This window comes from Apodemus sylvaticus, chromosome 3 (assembly GCF_947179515.1).
Source record: "Apodemus sylvaticus chromosome 3, mApoSyl1.1, whole genome shotgun sequence".
In the NCBI taxonomy this organism is placed as follows: domain Eukaryota; kingdom Metazoa; phylum Chordata; class Mammalia; order Rodentia; family Muridae; genus Apodemus; species Apodemus sylvaticus.
In genome coordinates, this window is record NC_067474.1 from 126828733 (window position 1) to 126847198 (window position 18466).

An 18466-nucleotide genomic window follows, 5' to 3' on the forward strand; every position below is an offset into this window, starting at 1 on the left:
ACATTAAAAACGATGCCTGTCTTAGGTACTTGGAAGTATATTAACTCCTCTCCCCGCAACAGCCCTACCGCTGGCTGCTGTTACTCTTTTCACAGATAGGAAACTGGGTCACAGGAATAGTAGGCCCTTTTTCCCAGCCTGTAATAGGAAAGCCGGGAAACCAAGGGTGGCTTTGTAATCTGTCTCTAATTGCTGATCTCTAAATGGCCAGGTCTGCCATATTTTGATGAAGACAGTAAGACTCAGTGATCAGTCAAGTGAATGTATAGTTTGAGCAGGTCCTAGAGTTCAGCACAGTCTGGGGCAAAATACATCCATGGCACAGTCAGGCAGCTTGGGGGCTTTCCGAGTTTCATACAAGATATGAAGAGACAAAGGGCTGTGTCAACTCTGGTGGGGAGGAGGCCTGTTGAAACATGGCATTCCAGCTGAGTTACCCAGGAAAAGGCAGTGAAGGTCAGAGGCACAGTAGGTCAGGCAGAGCATACCGCAGAGCAGAGACCAGCACACTCAAGTAAAGTGGCTCAACAGAGAACTGGCACAGCTGGGAAGGAGGTCAGAGGTGGGCAACAGCCAGTCTTACAAGGAAGGGAAAGCCACAATCCACAGCTTGAGTTTGCAGAGGTCCCCAAGGCTCTTAGAGGGGACATCCCTAGGGAGATTGTGGAGAGCTAACACTGTCCCAGACTAAGGTTGGAACATAGGCAATAGAGAATGCCTAGCTATGTTGAATGTTCCAGAGGTCAAGGTGGCAAGATGCTAGTGATTGTGCAGCTAAGCTAAGGTTTCAGAGGATGGATTCAAACCCACACACTCTCACTCTGGTCACAGCCTTTGCCGATGTGTAACTAGCTCATGATTAATTTGTGAAGCTTCATGGAGCTTTGTAATAACTTCTTGAAGAAGGCAGCCACTTATTTTTAGATAATAAGGAGTAACCTTTAGCCGGCAGCTGTCTGGAATGGTACAGCTTTATTCAAGGGGTCACCCTAAAAAGGTCTTTCTTGGGAAGGCGTCCCTGCTTTGCCCAGTAGGTGTGAACCGCCAGTTCTGTCACACTTGTGAGAATGTAACCCAGCTGCAGGCCCTGGGTACCCGCAGATCGCCGTCAATATGTGTTTCAGCATGAACTTACCTGCTGAGTGTGTGCCTCTGTTCTGAGACTGGCTGACTCCCATTCACTGCCTGGTGCCGTCGTAGCAGTTTCCTTGTCCCTTCCCGGCTTTTGTTTTCTTGGCCAAAAACCTATGTGTTTTATGTTTGTCTTTGTTTTTTAAGACAGATTCTTATTCTGTAGCCCAGGCTGGTCACAAGCTCCTGGTCATCTTCCTGCCCCCACTGCTTTCTGACACACTGCCCCTGTCAAAGACTCTGCACAGCGTGTCTTTCTTATTTTATGCTTATCTTTCTCCCTCATCTCCAATAGAAGCTCAGCCCTATGAGCATCTTGTTCCTGCCTTACGTAGAGTATTGGCCTTTCCCGTGTAGCCTTCTGCCATTCTGTGTTCCCTCTCTTAATGAGCAGCATAACCAGACAGGTACATCTCCCTCCCATTTCTGCACTCTTGCCTGTCCAGCCTTCCTGTTTCTAAATAGTCCCTAAACCCTTCCTGTCTTTCGAGATCCACTCTACTCTCATAATTCAGGCCTAGCTGTGTGCTTTCTTTCCTGAAGCCTCCAGACCGTTCTCCTGATTGTGTAACCAGAATGACCTCTCAGAAAATAGATATGACTCCTTACCTCCACTCACCCACCCACCCCAGCCAAGTCAGAGTCCCCAAGTTTAGAGGGTGAACTTCTTAGCGTGTTATACAGGCATATTCAGCTTGGCTACTGGCTATATAAAAACTACTGGCTGTAGTTTTTAGGTATTAGCAGAATGAACTGAGCAAGCCTCATTTGCTCTACCCTCAGGGGATTTGCAAGCATTATTCCTTATGCCTGGAATAGCCACAGCCTCTCTACCTGTCCTGTTGGGCCAGCTACTGCTGCTTACAGCAGTTCTGCTTAAGATCCTATCCTTCAAGAAATTCTCTTTGACCTCTTAGTGAGGTTGGGTGCTTCTACCATGAGTCCCAAAGCACCCAAAACCTAGTTTAGTTCTTTTTTCTTGGACCCTTAGCAGAATGAGCAAGCCAAACTGGGGTTTCAGACTTCAGGCATCAGCAGAAGTCTCTTGTACTGAAATACGAGGAGATTGAGAGTGATATTTTACTTTTTCACTGCAGCCAGACAGGCTTTATGTACGTTTGCCATCCCACCACACAATCACCATTTTTAGCCTAATGATTTGAATGATTCCCGCTTGTATGTGGCTGGTTCCTCACGGGCAAACTGTTTGGCAGGACTGGGATTGTTTGTATTTATTTTGTTTGATGTGAGCATCCTCTGTCACATTGGGTGTATTGAAGTGGCAGAAGTCTTCAGACTCACAGCATTGAGGGGATGTTTTCTCTTTGATGTTAAAATGGGGTGCTACCAGAGAGGAGAGCAGAACTGTTGGAAAGCTCTGACCCTTCTCTAGAAGGATGAAAGCTAGAGGACAGAGCTGGGCTTTGCTCTGATGACAAGCTCCAAAGTGACAGTTAAATCTTATTAAGGTCGAATGACCTTTTGCAGAGTATCTGAGCTTTCTAAATGAGCCACAGCATTGCGTTCTGGTTAATTTTTATAACTTTTTTAATGGGACACATTAGCGCTGTTATAAACCTTGTTAATTAAGCAATAATCTCAAATGCTCCCTCGCAGAGGGACACATTCCCAGCAACTGCAGGTGATTAATAAGTTAGAGTCTAACAAAAGCCTTTTAATCAACCTGAGAGGCCATTCAGAGCTGATATCCCAGGAAATGAAGGTGATTGGAATTCTGTGGGGGCCTTCCTGAACACATTCCTCAGTGTGTGCCCTTCTCTTTCTTCTTCTCAAAGGGGCCATCACGCCTCCCTCTTGTCTTTTGCTTTTCTGTCCTCTTTTATTAGGTTGAAGACCACTGCAGAGACAGAACTCCCTAGGTTATCTGATTTGAGACACCATTGGATATAGACAAGTATCCTAGGTTTTTCCCAGAGGCACCCTGGATTAGAGCCATATTTGAACCTGAACATCTCTTAACAGACTTCTCCCTGACTTAGATTAGGTCCAAGCAAGGTTGCTGGACTATTGGTTTAGGGAAGTGGGATGATTGGATTTTATCAGATCACAGTCTATACCCATAGGCAATGAATGTCGCAGGCATGGGAACAGAGTGCCAGGTAGACTTCGGCCTCTTCACTCAGCTGGGTAGTTATGAGCACAAGAGAGTGAGCAGGGCTTAAGAAGATGAACATTGGACCCTGCCTCTTCAGGGAAGAAAGGACAAGGGCACTTAATTGCCTTGGATGCTTTGTAATGGAAGGGAGTGTAGGTAGAAAGAGCAGAAGACCCCGACGCCCACCTTATCAGTCAAGTGGAGATAGATGGACTGAGCACTCAAGGTGTTCAGGATGTAGTGGAGGCCAGGTAAGGCACATTTGTGTAAAGCTCCTCTCAGTGGAGAGAAAGAAGCAGCCCAGAGAAAGTACACTTGTGGTACACTGCAGCATGGGTGGCAAGAGGAGGCAGGCTCTACCAGTACTTGGAAACACAGGAAGTGGGGAAGCAGTTGTGGATCCTGACCTGAACTGCCCCCTCACTCTAGTCCCCTGGCTGCCCCTATGTGAGTGGAAGGCTTAGCACAAGTTAGTCTTACAGGCTGCCGCTTGTATCACCTCTGTGGGCTGACATGGCTGTAGTCATCCATCATGATTCCGTATAGTTAGACTGTCACTTGGTTTTCTACATGAGGAAACTCAAGACCAAAGAAGATGTAGTTTCGCACATGGCTAGACACCCTACCCATACCATGTCCTTTTGTGTCTAGAATATATTTGGGTGGATTTGTGTGTGTGTGTGCGCACACACACACACACACAGACATAGAGGCTAGAGGTTAGTTTTGCTTCTCTGGTGCCATTTACCCTACTTTCTGAGATAGGTATCTTCTCTGGCCTAGAAATCAACAATTATTCCGGGCTAGCTAGCCAGTGATCCCCAGGAATCTACTTGTCTCCACCTCCCAAGTGCTTGAATTACAAGCATACACCACCATGCCTGGCTATTTTTGTATGAGTTCTAGGGATGGGACTTATGTCTTCCTGATTTAAGGCGAGAACTTTACCAACTTTTTTTTTTCCCTACTTGTTATATCTAGAATTTTTAAATCCTCTCAGTCTTCCCTGGAAAAGCTTTCATTCATTCAACAAATATTTCTGTAATCCTTATGCATGTATGTATGTATGTATATATGTATGTATGTATGTATGTATGTATGTATGTATATGTAAGCTCCTTTATCACTCACTACACTAAGCTCTGGGCAATTAATAGTTGCATAAATATAAAATAATTATAACAATTCCACATGAGTATTATATTTTTTATTGCTTGAAAGGGGCTTACTTATTGCTTACCCTGCATACTTCTTGGCATCTTTATAAAAACCACTTTAGAGTTTGCTGTCCTAGTTAATTCCCTAGTGGGAATCCTAGGGTAATAATTTGTACCAAATCTCTAGGCTGGGAGACCCACTGAAAATCAGGTTCTAGTTAGGCCTTGTTTAGGCTGACTCTGCCTTACCATAGCAAATAGTAGGATCTCTTAGAGAGTAGTTGTCTGAAGCTTCAGTAATAGACACTAGAATGAATGACTCCTTCAAACACAAAAGTCTTAAGGATGTGACAGTGTGAAGTGCTGTTGAAGTTACAGGGCAACCAGTACTTACTGCATACATTACCGCTTGGAATGGCCGTTGGCACAACATAGTTTACCAAGCATCACCCAGTAAAATTGAGTAGCATACTCCTTAATGCTCAGCACTGCCATGCCTATGCTGGTAACTAGAGAGTTGCTTGGAAAAATACCCTCAAATACTGGCAAGGCTGTTTGCACTTGAAAAACCAAATATCCATGGACATTCAGATGCACAGTTAAAAATAGGATAAAAGTATACAGTAGAGTATGTCTCAGAGAAGGTGAGTGGCCTTCACTGGGTAACCTGCAGCTGTTTACTGCCATATTGTGTGTCCCACTGAGTAAAATAGGCAAGTCAGATGGATAGACAGATGGGCACATTTATTAAAAAGCCTAAGCTAGGAAAAGAAAACGTTTAGGGACATGTACCCACATGATAACATTAGGAGATTTTTAAAAAGTGAAAGGAAAATTAGGAGAGTGGTTACCATTGATAAAGATGGGTAAGATGGGGAGCCCAGCATCCAGGGGCTTTAGAGGAATGTAGTAATCTGAATGGTGGTCTTATCATCATCAGTAATTTTAAATGGGGTCTCACTATGTAGCTCTGACTGGCCTGGACTCAATATGTAGACCAGGCTGGCCTTCAACTCAAACAGAAATCTAACTGCCTTTACCTCCTGAGTGCTGGGGTTAATGATATGCACCACCACATCTGGGTTTGCCATTATGTTTAAGTATACATTTATAGTGTTTAGCTATCCTCTATAGTAGGACTTTAGTCAAATAACCATGTAAGATAATGTGGAGTGTTATTTGGAATTGTCAGGAAGCATATCCTCTTTCTTCTCCTTAAAAGACTTGTTCTCAAATTTATCATTAATCCTTGACCTTCCTGTCTCTTCTTTCTGTCTAGAGTGTTTGTATGACAGAATAGCACAAGAAACGGTGGATGAAACGGAAATTGCACAGAGACTCTCCAAAGTCAACAAGTACATCTGTGAGAAAATCATGGATATCAACAAATCCTGTAAAAATGAAGAACGAAGGGAAGCAAAATACAATTTGCAATAAACTTTAATTTTTTTTCTTAAGGCCTTTGCATTTTTCTTGTGTGGTGTATGCATTTCAGGTAATAGTGCCATCCAAACAGACCACACCAGACACGGCTGTGTCTGGGCAGGAGGCCTTCAGGACACTGAGGTCAGTGTCTTAGTCTGAACTTGGGCTTCCTTCTTCAAAGAAGGCAGATGGATTCACTGAGACTCAGCACGGGGCTCACCACAGGCCTCATGCCATCGCCAGTGTTGTTATGGAAGGGGCGAAGCACTTTCTGCAGGGCTGTAAAATGTCAGAGACCTGTCCGGACCACAATACAAACTGTTGTTTTTACCATCGGAGGACATCGATCTCCACTTCTCTATTTTGTTCTATAATAAAATTCCATTAATTCTTGATGTAGACAGTTGTTCTCTTTTTTATATATATATAATATTAAATATGTGTAGAGGTAACTAGTGTTGCATGTGGCCAGCAAAACTTTCTCTAGGGAAAAACCTTCAACTGAAAGGGAAAGATTTCTTAAGGGCCATGGTTCCTGTAACAGCTCTGAGGAGCAATCTCAAATCATATTACACTCTTTGACTTACACGGACAAGTCTTGGACCACTCAACTTTTCCAAGATGACCTGTGATTAGTATCTAGAAGGTGCTTATGATCAGCTTCCCTGATTTATTTGAGCCTCTCTCTGTAAAGAAATGGGCACTGGGAGCCTAGTAATGCTGCAAGTTGTGGTATGGACTTGCATCCAGAAAATGGGCTATGCCTGTGGCCGTTGGTTTATTCATTCTCTCTTTTGTTTCAAATGTTCTCTCGAGTTACATAAGCATTACTGTGCCTCTTTACATGGCTGCTGGGACCTTGCAGTCTCCAGCACATGTCTTTGGCACACCACCTGCCATCTTCTTGTGGACTTGCACTTTTCTTTATGCAACGCCAATAAAGTAAGTGTGGCATTTTGGAAAGGGCAAGGGCTTTGGACAAATGCTTCTAGGTTCTAAGCCTGGCTCTCCTGCTTGCTTTGACATTAACATAACCTCCCATGCCTCTTCTTTCTGTTCCATAAAAGGAGAATACCTGCCTCGCAGAGTTGCTGTAAGGATTAGAGATAAAATATATAAAGAGCTCCACAAATGTCAGCAATTGTTGTTAACTACTTTTTTTTTTAAATTTTGGACTTTTAGACTGTGGTGGAAAACTTTGATCTGTAGTTCTTGAAACTCTTTTTTAATTTGATGATTTATAAACAAAAGCTCAAGGTTGAATAGGTGCAGTGGGGTACCACTCTGAGACCCTGTATTTCAGTAGATCCAATAACCCTTTGCAATATAATAATGAATTTACTAATCCATTGTGAATGAGTGTGTGTTCACCATGGTATATATAGACAAGAATTTATCTTGTGAAGTGTTTTTCCCACTCTTTGTAAAGCGTCTGAGTGATCTAATGCAAAGGCATAACTTTTCAAAGTCCTTATCAGTAGACTGTGGAAATCAGGCAGTGTAGAGGAATGACAGAAACTGGTTACACAGCAGGACTTGTCTACCTATGAAATGGATTAATTCATTTCCTGAGGTAAGGGAAGTTTGTTATTGGCATTCAGCCAGTTCTTCTTCATATATATTCACTTTTCAGTTATGCATGGTGGCCCACCATCCCAGCCAAGTGCCTGTCTTTCCCAGGACTTGGGAGAAGAGGTAGGCCTGGGCCACCTGCCTAGGGGTGAGGCCCACAGTGAGCTGAGGCCTCGTACATGAATCATCAGTCAGGAAAATACACCACATGCTTGCCTACAGGACAACCTGATGGAGGCATTTCTCAATTGACAGTCCCTCTCCTCAGATGACTCTAGCTTGTGTCAATTTGAAAAAAAAATGCTAGCCAGCACAGTGAGTTTGAGGTCAGCTTAAAAGATGCATTTGCTTTTATACCATTAGGCAGCTGGGGTCTAAGTGACACAAACTGCCTGAGAAGCGACAGTGTGTCACTATTGACCACATCATGTTTCTCCCTAAGCATGCAGACACCCATGGGCTCTGTGCATTTCTCAAAGACTAGCCTACTACGCCACTGCCTCCCTGGTGCTTGTTAATTCAGTGGGGGAGACTGCATAGAGCACTTTGTGTAACTTAGGCATATGTTGGGGACAACAGGACTGTGACAGACTGGGTCCTGGGTTCAAGTCCTTGTTTTACTACTCTGTGTGTTAACTGGACTCTAATAGCAATCCCTAATTCAGAATTGTGTGCAGGGGAAACCGGATGCTACCTGAAAGGGGTTTTGTAAATTACTCTTTCTGACTACTGTTTCCTATAGACTGTTTGAAATGCTTCATCTCTAGTTCATTGTGCTGTTCAGAAACTTCATAATACAGTGTCTAAATAGCAGAGGTTGGTCATTGGAGGCAAGTCATTAAAGAAATACCCAACCCCCAGTTCCTATTGGGTGTTCAACTTCCTGATCCACCATGTGATAGCCTCTACCACATGCTCCTGCCAAATCTAAATCCATCCCTCCTGACTTCCTCACTATAGTGGACAGAATCCATCTGCAATCATGAACCCAAGTCCTTCATCTCTTGTCATAGGTTTTGTCAACTTGATACAAACCTAGACATACTTGGGAAGAAGGACCCTCAATTGAGGCATGGCATCCTAAAGATTGGCCTGTTGGCATGTCTATGGGTCATTGTTTTAATTACTGATTATTGTGGGAGGACTCAGCCTACTGGACAGTGCTATCCTTAGATGGCTGGCCCTGGACTGTGTAAAGAGGTATAGCTGAGCCTGAGTCTGGAAGTGAGCCACTAAGCAACACTCCTCATGCTCTCTGCTTCAGTTTCTTTATCCAGACTTCTGCCTTGAGTTCCTGCCTTGGCATTCCTTAATTATGGGGTTTTGCATACTAATTACACTGACTGGGATAGTGTTGAGTCCCTGCAATGTTCCTGCTACCTTAAACACTCATGAATGAAAGAGGCTCAGAAAAGGTTGAGTAATGTCTTGCCTAAGGATCTAGATCTTTGGACAAATGCAGATATAGTTCCTAGGAAAAGATGGGAGGGAGAGGGGAGAGAGTAAGCCAGAAACTCAAGGGCCAGCTGGCCTGAAATTGGCACCATAACAGCAAAACCAAGAGAGAGTCTGCTTTAAACCCAAACAAGGTCAAAGGAGAGAGCCAGTTCCTGAAAGTTCTCTCTCTTTTCCTTTCTCAATAAATGAGTAAATAGATAAATAGGTCAAATACATTGTCTTCCTGGAAGATAAGTGGACCTGAATCTAGCCCTATAATTTCTGATTATGTGTAGGAGTAGTTGGCCCTCAGTTACCTATGGTACTCATTGATTCAAGTCACTAGGAGATATTGCAAATAATTACATTATAATAATACATTTCATTTAAACACCTATGTAAGGCATTTCTACATTGTGGTTTGTTTCAACTATAAAGAAATAAAAATAACTTTATAGATTTTTTTCAAAGTAGGGAAAACGTTTCAAACAGCACTGCTAGAAATATTATAAGGTGGCCTTTGTTCAAGGATGTATTTGTGAAGGTTTTCTGTGTAGCAGAGAATCTGAAGAATATGCCAAAGTACTTAAAATACAGTTCCTTAGACTTTGAAGAGCCCAATTCAGTAAGCCCAGAACAAAGTAAGAACGTGTATCATAACACAAGCAGCACTTTCAAAAAGTACCAGTTTATTAGAACTCATTGGGTATGTACACAAAAGAAGGAGTAAGTTTTCTGAGTAAACAGAATCTTCTATTGGTTCCTTTAAGTCACCCAGAGATACTTGCTATTGAGGCTAAATTTCTTCTCCAATAACTGGGGATCTTCCCTAGAACCTTGGTTAGAGCTATTGCTCACATTCCAAGAATTCTGTTTGGTTGGGGACGATTCTGAAGGTAGCTTTCTGTCTAGGTATGAGTGACCTCTCCCAAGCCTTCTTTTATATTTCTTCCTTCTTTCCTTCCTTCCTTCTTTCTTCTTTTCTTTCTTTCTCTCTCTCTCTCTTTCTTTCTTTTCTTTTCTTTTCATTTCTTCTCTTTTCCTTTCTTTTTCTTCAGGGGTGGGGGTGTTCTAGGCAGGGTTTCTCTGAGTAGCCACGGATGTCCTAGAACTCCCTTTATAGACCAGGCTGGCCTCGAACTCACAGATATTCACCTGGGATGACAAGGTTGGAACTCATGGCAGAAGTGCTGGGATTAAAGGTGTGCACCATCACCTCCCCTGCATCTCTCTTTAGCTTAGCTTCTACAATTGGGTTCCTTTGATCCTTGTGGTGGGATAGTGTGTCTTGTTGGGCAGGATTGGCCACAGTGGGCTGACAGAACCTGAGTCAATTTCCAGAAGTCATGGCCCCAGACTCCTTCAAGTGAAAAAAGAAGGTAGAACTCAGTGTATTTCTGGCTAAAGGACTGTGTGAGGAAGTCTTCTAGTTTGTTTCTTGAGTGCATTTCTACATTGTGGTTTGTTTTAATTATAAAGAAATAAAAATAACTTTATAGATTTTTTTCAAAGAAGGGAAAACGTTTCAAACAGCACTGCTAGAAATATTATGAGGTGGCCTTTGTTCAAGGATGTATTTTACACACAGAACCAGGTTTGCACTTATCCCTGCACATTTAAAACGGCCGCTTCCACTTTGTTCCCTGGCATTCAAAACCATCAACTCTAACGTCCACAAAGTGGGTGGACAGAAAGCTACAGCCTGGTAAGCCATGTGGTCAGTTGCTCAAATCCTCACAGTGGGGTTAACCTACAGATAGTCCAGGCTACAGAGGGTGTTGCTGCGTGTTCCCATCTAGCCCAGCCATACAAGGAACTTGAGTCAGGTAGCAGATGCATCCAAGTTCACATCACAGCTCTATAGCTTACTACCCTGCTGAAGCTAGGCACTTCCTCTTAACATTGGCTTCTTGACTGTAATGTGGAGTAAACAGCATCTAGTTCCTGGGCTCCTAGGAAGCCTGTGGAGCTAACTGAAGTGCTGTGGCATGAGTGGCTAAATGGCCATCAAAGCTAATGTTGTGATTCATCATCTCCTTTCCTGCTCTCTACCTGCTCTTGCTCATTCCCTTACCTGGGAATGATGCCCCTCTGCTGTCTCTAACCTGCGGTCCCTGGTGCTGAGTTCCTAGCTTTTACGTGTGTGTGTGTGTGTGTGTGTGTGTGTGTGTGTGTGTGTGTGTGTGTGTGTATGTATGTATGTTTTTGGCTCCTTGGATATCTAGTGCAAATTCTGCATTTGTTGGGACCTAGAATTCAGGCTGAATCACTCCATGCTTCTAGCTCCACCCACCAACCTCAGTCCCTGCCCCATGTCTCCTGGCCCATTTATAGCTCCTTGGAATTTTAGATCATTTATAAATAAGGCTTGATGGAAATGTTTGTGTTGACATTCCCTTAAGCTTTCATTTGTTTGCTTAGTGAGGTTTCTCCTCAGCCAAAAGGAATGTCAGTCGCATTAGTCTTTATGCTTGTAATGGGTGTAACCACTTTTAAATTTTTTCTCCCAACTTTGTTGGCAAAAAAATGTGTTTTATTATATTTTCATGTTTATTATTGAGGTTGAAATCCAGAAATTTATTTCTTCTTTATAGAAAAGAAAAGCCTTGTTAAAACTGTGACTATGTTTAGTAGACTCTATTTCCTTGTCTTCTCGTTTGTTTACTGTGGTCATAAAAGGTGTGCTTTGGTATACACAAACACACACTGCAAAAGACTTCTCTTGTCTTTTATTGTGAAGGGATTGACCAGTGTCTGACAGGAAGCTTTACAAGGTCATGGAACCTATAGGTCAAAGATGATCTTACAGATGTCTCCTAGATGTCCTCTGTACTGTGACACTACTTAACATGGCTTCACACTCCAACTTAACAGCCATCTTTCAAGCCAGATACTCTGAAGCTAATAGAAAAGAAACTGGGGAAGACCCTTGAGGACATCAGTACAGGGAGAAAGTTTCTGAACAGAACACCAATAGCGTATGCTCTAAGAGCAAGAATTGACAAATGGGCCCCCTTAAGGTTACAGAGTTTCTGTAAGGCAAAGGACACCATCAAGAGGACAGATCGGCAACCAACAAATTGGGAAAAGATCTTCACCAATCCTACATCAGATAGAGGGCTAATATCCAATATATATAAAGAACTCAAGAAGTTAGACTCCAGAAAACCAAACAACCCTATTAAAAAATGGGGTACAGAGTTAAACAAAGAATTCTCACCTGAAGAACTTCGGATGGCAGAGAAGCATCTTAAAAAATGGTCAACTTCATTAGTCATTAGGGAAATGCAAATCAAAACAACCCTAAGATTTCATCTTACACCAGTCAGAATGGCTAAGATTAAAAATTCAGGAGACAGCAGGTGTTGGAGAGGGTGTGGAGAAAGAGGAACACTCCTCCATTGCTGGTGGAGTTGCAAATTGGTACAACCACTCTGGAAATCAGTCTGGCGGTTCCTCCGAAAACTGGGCACCTCACTTCCAGAAGATCCTGCTATACCGCTCCTGGGCATATATCCAGAGGATTCCCCACCATGTAATAAGGATACATGCTCTACTATGTTCATAGCAGCCCTATTTATAATTGCCAGATGCTGGAAAGGACCCAGGTATCCCTCAACAGAAGAGTGGATGCAAAAAATGTGGTATATCTACACAATGGAGTACTATTCAGCCATTAGAAACAATGAATTCATGAAATTCTTAGGCAAATGGATGGAGCTAGAGAACATCATACTAAGTGAGGTAACCCAGACTCAAAAGGTGAATCATGGTATGCACTCACTAATAAGTGGTTATTAACCTAGAAAACTGGAATACCCAAAACATAATCCACACATCAAATGAGATACAAGAAGAAAGGAGGAGTGGCCCCTGGTTCTGGAAAGACTCAGTGAAACAGTATTCGGCAAAACCAGAACGGGGAAGTGGGAAGGGGTGGGAGGGAGGACAGGGGAAGAGAAGGGGGCTTACGGGACTTTCGGGGAGTGGGGGGGCTAGAAAAGGGGAAATCATTTGAAATGTAAATAAATTATATCGAATAAAAAAAAAACAGCCATCTTTCAACCCAACAGTTCACATGAGTCCATCATTGAAATGTTTCTCAGTTAAGCTAGAACTTTCCTGAGATCTCTCATGTGTCAAATCATCTCTTTATAGTCACAGATGCTGCTTGTACTGATGGCTCCTTGCAATGTTCAATATGACATCATTGCTCTGCATACTTCACCAGTCCATAGTTCAAATGCTGTTCTACCAGAGCTCACTGTATGGTGAGAATGGGGACACTGGGTTTAGAATGCCCTAAATCCCTGAATCTTGGCCTTTTTAGTATGTGACCTTAAACATGTTCTTAACCTGTCTTAGCTTCATGTTACAGTTTGGTTTCTGTTGCTGTGATAAAATATTGACTAAAAACAACTTGGGGGAGAAAAGAGTTTATTTCAGCTTGCAGATTATAGACTATAATGGCAGATAGCCACGGCAGGGGCTCAAAGCAGGAACCTGGAACTGGGAGCTGAAGTACAGACTGTGGAGGAATGCTGCTTACTGGCTCAATTTGTCTGGCTTGCTTACCCTAACACACACACACACACACATACACACACACACACACACATATATATATATATATATATCCCAGAACCACCTGTCCATGAATGACACAGTCCACAAGGGCTGAGCTCTCCCATATCAATCATTAATCAAGAAAACACCCTATGGATTTGCATGTAGGTAAATCTGATGGAAGCATTTTCTTAGTTGAGGTTCCATCCTCCCTGATAAGCCTAGCTTGCGGCAAGTTTATAAAAGTCTGACCAGAACACTTCAATGTTCTCTTTTGGAAATGGGCTTATCTGCCTCACAGAATCGTGTCAATGATGTTGTAAGAAAAGCCCTTACTTCTGCATCATCCTGGTTCATTCAAACTCTGGGCATCATGGCTGCTCTTTCAGGACACATTGCCAAAGACAGAACTCAGGGATGGATTCTGGGCTCTAGGAAGCATCCTATCCACGGGGCATCCTCACCTCTTATTCTGAGAATTTGAATCAACAGCTTTAACAATAAAATTGCCTCTTATTGGGGTAGGCAGAGAACTTACAGACTAAGGTAAGATTCAGAATGTGTTTGCAGACATCACTCCTCCCTGCTTTGGGCCACCGTCTTTGTCCCTGTAATTGTCCATTCTGCATTAGGAACAGTGTGAGTTTTGAAGCCAGAGCAACTCCCAGTGGATACAGTCTTGACTTCAATATGTATTTAGTCTTTCTCCTACCTATCACTGTGCCCCTTACACTGTTGTTATGGTAACTGCATTGACTTGCTATTGTAGCTGCCTGTGGTCCCAGCCTAGTAAATGTGGAGTCTTTTTGTTCCCTTATTCTGGCCCCTTTTATCATAACAGCTCTTCAGTCCTACTCCTACCCCAAGTCATGTGGATTTTTGGAATATATTTCTTAAATGAAATGCAGGATTTTGCATTCATCCCCATCACATTTCATGTTGTTGGTGGCAGTCCAACATTCCAGCTGGTTGAGGTCTTCTTCTCCAGTTTTGTTTAAGTTACAAAAGAAAACCCCAAAGAGAGCCAAAAAAACTAAAAAGAAAACCCAGCCATAATCCCAAGAGCCAAACCCAAGTTCACGGTCACCCTCCCTTTCCCCTCATGCTTCTGCCTCTATGCTCTTCTGACAAGTGCAGGCCCCACCCCACCACCTAAGCATGCTCCACTGTGGCCTGGCTTGCACAGTTCCATCTTCCTACCTTCCTGGCCCCCAGCCAGGCTTACTTTCTTACCTCATTGTGTGGCTTGTGATCTCTAGCTTCTTGCTATTGGGGATTGCTGCTTGGCCATCTTTTGTGATTGTTTTCCTTCTGCTGATTTTTTTTTTTTTGTCGAATAAATTCCAAGGAGTGAAATAATTGGGATAAAGACAAGAGCATCTTTAAATTCCTCCCCATGTGTCACTGTGTTGCCTCCCAAAGGACTCAGCCATATTTAAGCAGAGTAAGCAGACATGCATGTGCCACTTCCCAAGAGTATTGCCTGTATTTGGAATATTCAGAGTTTGGCAAATTAGCGTTCTACGTAGATATACTGTTTCAACTTCTTCCTTTTGTGAGATGCATAAATCTGACCCTTTACATCCTTACAAATTTATTCATCATAATTTAAAGTTGTCCTCCACTAGAGACCCCTGTAATGGTCTCACTAACAAACATTATTTGAACTGAATGATTTCAAAGGTTCTAACATTGTTTTTAAAAATTTTTTAAACTATTTTTAAGTAAGTGCGAGAGTCTGTGTGTGTGTGTGTGTGTGTCTGTGTGTGTGTGTGTCTGTGTGTGTGTCTTTGTGTGAGTGAGCACGCACATGTCCACACACAAATGCTGGTGCCTCCATTGTTGGGAGCACAAAATGAAGAAGCAGAATAGGACCCTCCTGGAAGAGGCTGGCTGGGGTGGGGATTGTAGCTGCCCCTCCCCCATTCCATGCCAAATGGCTCTCCTTTCTCTGACCTCTCCTCTCTCCAGATACCATACCATCAGGGGAGACTACTCTAACTCTCAGGCTCTGCACATTGATGCTAACTAATTTCCTGACTTGGTTTCCTCCTCTGTAGGCTACTCCCATCACACCTTACTTGAATCCTGCGAGCAGGATTTAGTGAATACCTAGTGAAAACACCTAGACAAAGTAAGACCTCAGGCAGGGCCTCTGAGGGGTGGGTATCTCAGGTACCCAGCCATATGCAGTACATGACCTCATCCCACATGTATATCCCCAACAAATAAAGAACTGTTCCTATCTGATGTTGTACCAATACCATGCAGTTTTTATCACTATTTGCTCTGTAGTAGAGTTTAAAGTCTGGGATATTGAATCCCCCTGAAGTTCTTTTACTGTTGAGAATAGTTTTCGCTATCCTGGCTTTTTTGTTATTCCAGATGAATTTGAGAATTGCTCTTTCTAGCTCTATGAAGAACTGGGTTGGGATTTTTATGGGAATAGCATTGAATCTGTAGATTGCCTTTGGCAAGATGGCCATTTTAACTATATTAATCCTGCCAATCCACAAGCATGGAAGGTTTTTCCATTTTCTGAGATCTTCGATTTCCTTCTTCAGAGATCTGAAGTTCTTGTCATATACATCTTTCACTTGTTTGGTTAGAGTTACCCCAAGATACTTTATGCTGTTTGTAGCTATTGTGAAGGGGGTCATTTCCCTAATTTCTTTCTCAGTCTGCTTATCCTTTGAATATATAAAGGCTACTGATTTGCGTGCGTTGATTTTGTAACCTGCCACTTTGCTGAAGTTGTTTATCAGCTGTAGGAGTTCTCTAGTAGAGTTTTTAGGGTCACTTAAGTATACGATCATATCATCTGCAAATAGTGATAGTTTGACTTCTTCCTTTCCAATTTGTATCCCTTTGACTTTCTTCTGTTGTCTAATTGCTCTAGCTAGGACTTCAAGAACTATATTGAAAAGATATGGAGAGAGGGGGTAGCCTTGTCTAGTCCCTGATTTTAGTGGGATTGCTTCAAGTTTCTCTCCATTTAGTTTGATGTTGGCTACCGGTTTGCTGTCTGTTGCTTTTACTATTTTTAGACATGGGCCTTGAATTCCTGTCCTTTCCAAGACTTTTAGCATGAAAGGATGCTGAATTTTGTCAAATGCTTTTTCAGCATCTAATGAAATGATCATGTGGTTTTTTTCTTTGAGTTTGTTTATGTAGTGGATAGCATCTATGGATTTCCTTATATTGAATCATCCCTGCATCCCTGGGCTGAAGCCTTCTTGATCATGGTGGATGATCGTTTTGATGTGTTCTTGGATTCAGTGGGCAAGAATTTTATTTAGTATTTTTGCATCGATATTCATAAGGGAAATTGGCCTGAAATTCTCTTTCTTAGTTGGATCTTTGTGTGGTTTTGGTATCAGTGTAATAGTGGCTTAGAAGAAGGAGTTGGGTAGTGTTCCTTCTGTTTCTATTTGGTGGAAACGTTTGAAGAGTATTGGTGTTAAGTCTTCTTTGAAGGTCTGATAGAATTCTGCACTGAAACCATCTGGTCCTGTGCTTTTTTTGGTTGGAAGCCTATCTATGACCCCTTCTATTTCTTTAGGGGTTATGGGTCTGTTTAGATGGTCTATTTGATCCTGGTTTAATTTTGGTAATTGGTATCTGTCTAAGAAAATGTCCATTTCCTCCAGATTCTCCAGTTGTGTTGAGTAGAGGTTTTTGTAGTAGGATCTGTATCTGTCTTCACTCTGCCTCTTCCAGAAGTGTCTTAACCCAGTACTTTCTTGACAAGATGGTTGCCTCTCTGTGTTCACAGAAACTGTCTTTCATCTGTCCTCTATGACCTCTGCTTGGCAACCATGAGGTCTTGTGAAGGTGGGGCTTCTCAGTCTGCACCAAAGACCCCTCCCCAACACTGTTCCAGCCTCAAACTCCCCATCAAACTCCCCATCATTGTGTGTCCATCTCTCTCGCTGAACTTTAAGCCATGTAAGGTGGGGTACCATGTCTTTGTATTTAGTTTCCCTGGTCTTTTCACAGACTCTATGGAATGCATGAGCTCTCCCTAGAAGCAAGCCTGTAAGAAATTGAGTACTGACAGTTCTGTCTGCTGACGACATACACCCAGGAGGGTCAGAAACGCCCTTCATGGGTAGAGAGCACCATGATGTCACCTTGCTCTTGTTCTCACAGGTCAAAGTTTGGTAGACTGTATTAGGACAGGAAAGAAGGAAGAGGGTGAACTGGTGAGCTCGAGGACTCTGCCCTTCTTGCTTGTGTTTACTCTGGGCTCTCCCACTCAGCAGCTCCGAGACCTTGGGCAGGTTACTTCTTTGATGTTGTATTCTCTTCTATAAAAGGCCCTTTCTGGACAACTCTTGGACACATAAAACAACTGAGATGTAAGGTGGGCATGAACCGGCCATGGCATTTCCTCCTGTGCTTCTCAGTGGTGCTTTTGCTAGGTCAGTCTGCCCTCTGGACCCGAGATTTGTCCGCCACATGAAGCAGATTTCTTAGCTTCAGGAGAAAGAATAAAGAGTCCACACTTAGGGATGTTGCCTGAACCACTATGCTCATGGGGCAGGCAGGTGGGTGTTCATCAGTTACACTCCTCCCTATGGAGTGACCGAAGCAGGGACTGCCAAGCCCTTAGCTGGGAGCAGCACATGCTACCCGGGTGGGACTTGGAACTGATGGCTTCCCATTCTTTCTATGAACACACAGGACTGTTCTAGCCTTTAAAGGCAGACAGAGCCCTAACAGTATCCTGGGAGCCACAGGCACTCCAAGGGGAATCCAAAGGGTCCTCCAGCTCCCTCTAGGAAGCAAATTCAAGCCTTTAATGCTTACTTGCCTTCCATAGCTAGTGGGGAGCCCCTAGCCTGGCCTCGGAGAGGCTCTCAGCTGGAAGAGGAGACTGGAGATCATTTTTCCAATGAGCCTTTTAAGTTATTTTCATTTTGCTGACTCGCACTTTTCTGAGTTAAGGAGCTTTGGGAGATGGTTCTAGGCCATTTAAGCAGAAAGCCTCATTGGCTGCAATCTCTGGGAAAGGAAGAGGTTTAACACTGTGTGGCTCAGCCTGTGGCTCCCTCACTAT

The 18466-nt window shown here is 43.0% G+C and overlaps 2 protein-coding genes across 3 annotated transcripts in view; both read left to right on the forward strand.

Annotated features, from left to right (window-relative positions):
• The window catches only part of Bend5 (BEN domain containing 5), a 45266-nt gene extending 39038 nt beyond the window's left edge, over positions 1-6228 (forward strand). For both annotated transcript variants that reach the window (XM_052177003.1, XM_052177004.1), the window contains one exon: positions 5684-6228. In XM_052177003.1, coding sequence (XP_052032963.1) covers positions 5684-5841 — 158 coding nt within the window. In that variant the 3' untranslated portion in view covers positions 5842-6228. The remainder of the gene's footprint in view (positions 1-5683) is intronic.
• The window catches only part of Agbl4 (AGBL carboxypeptidase 4), a 1251089-nt gene that overhangs the window by 1045735 nt on the left and 186888 nt on the right, over positions 1-18466 (forward strand). The window lies entirely within an intron of this gene.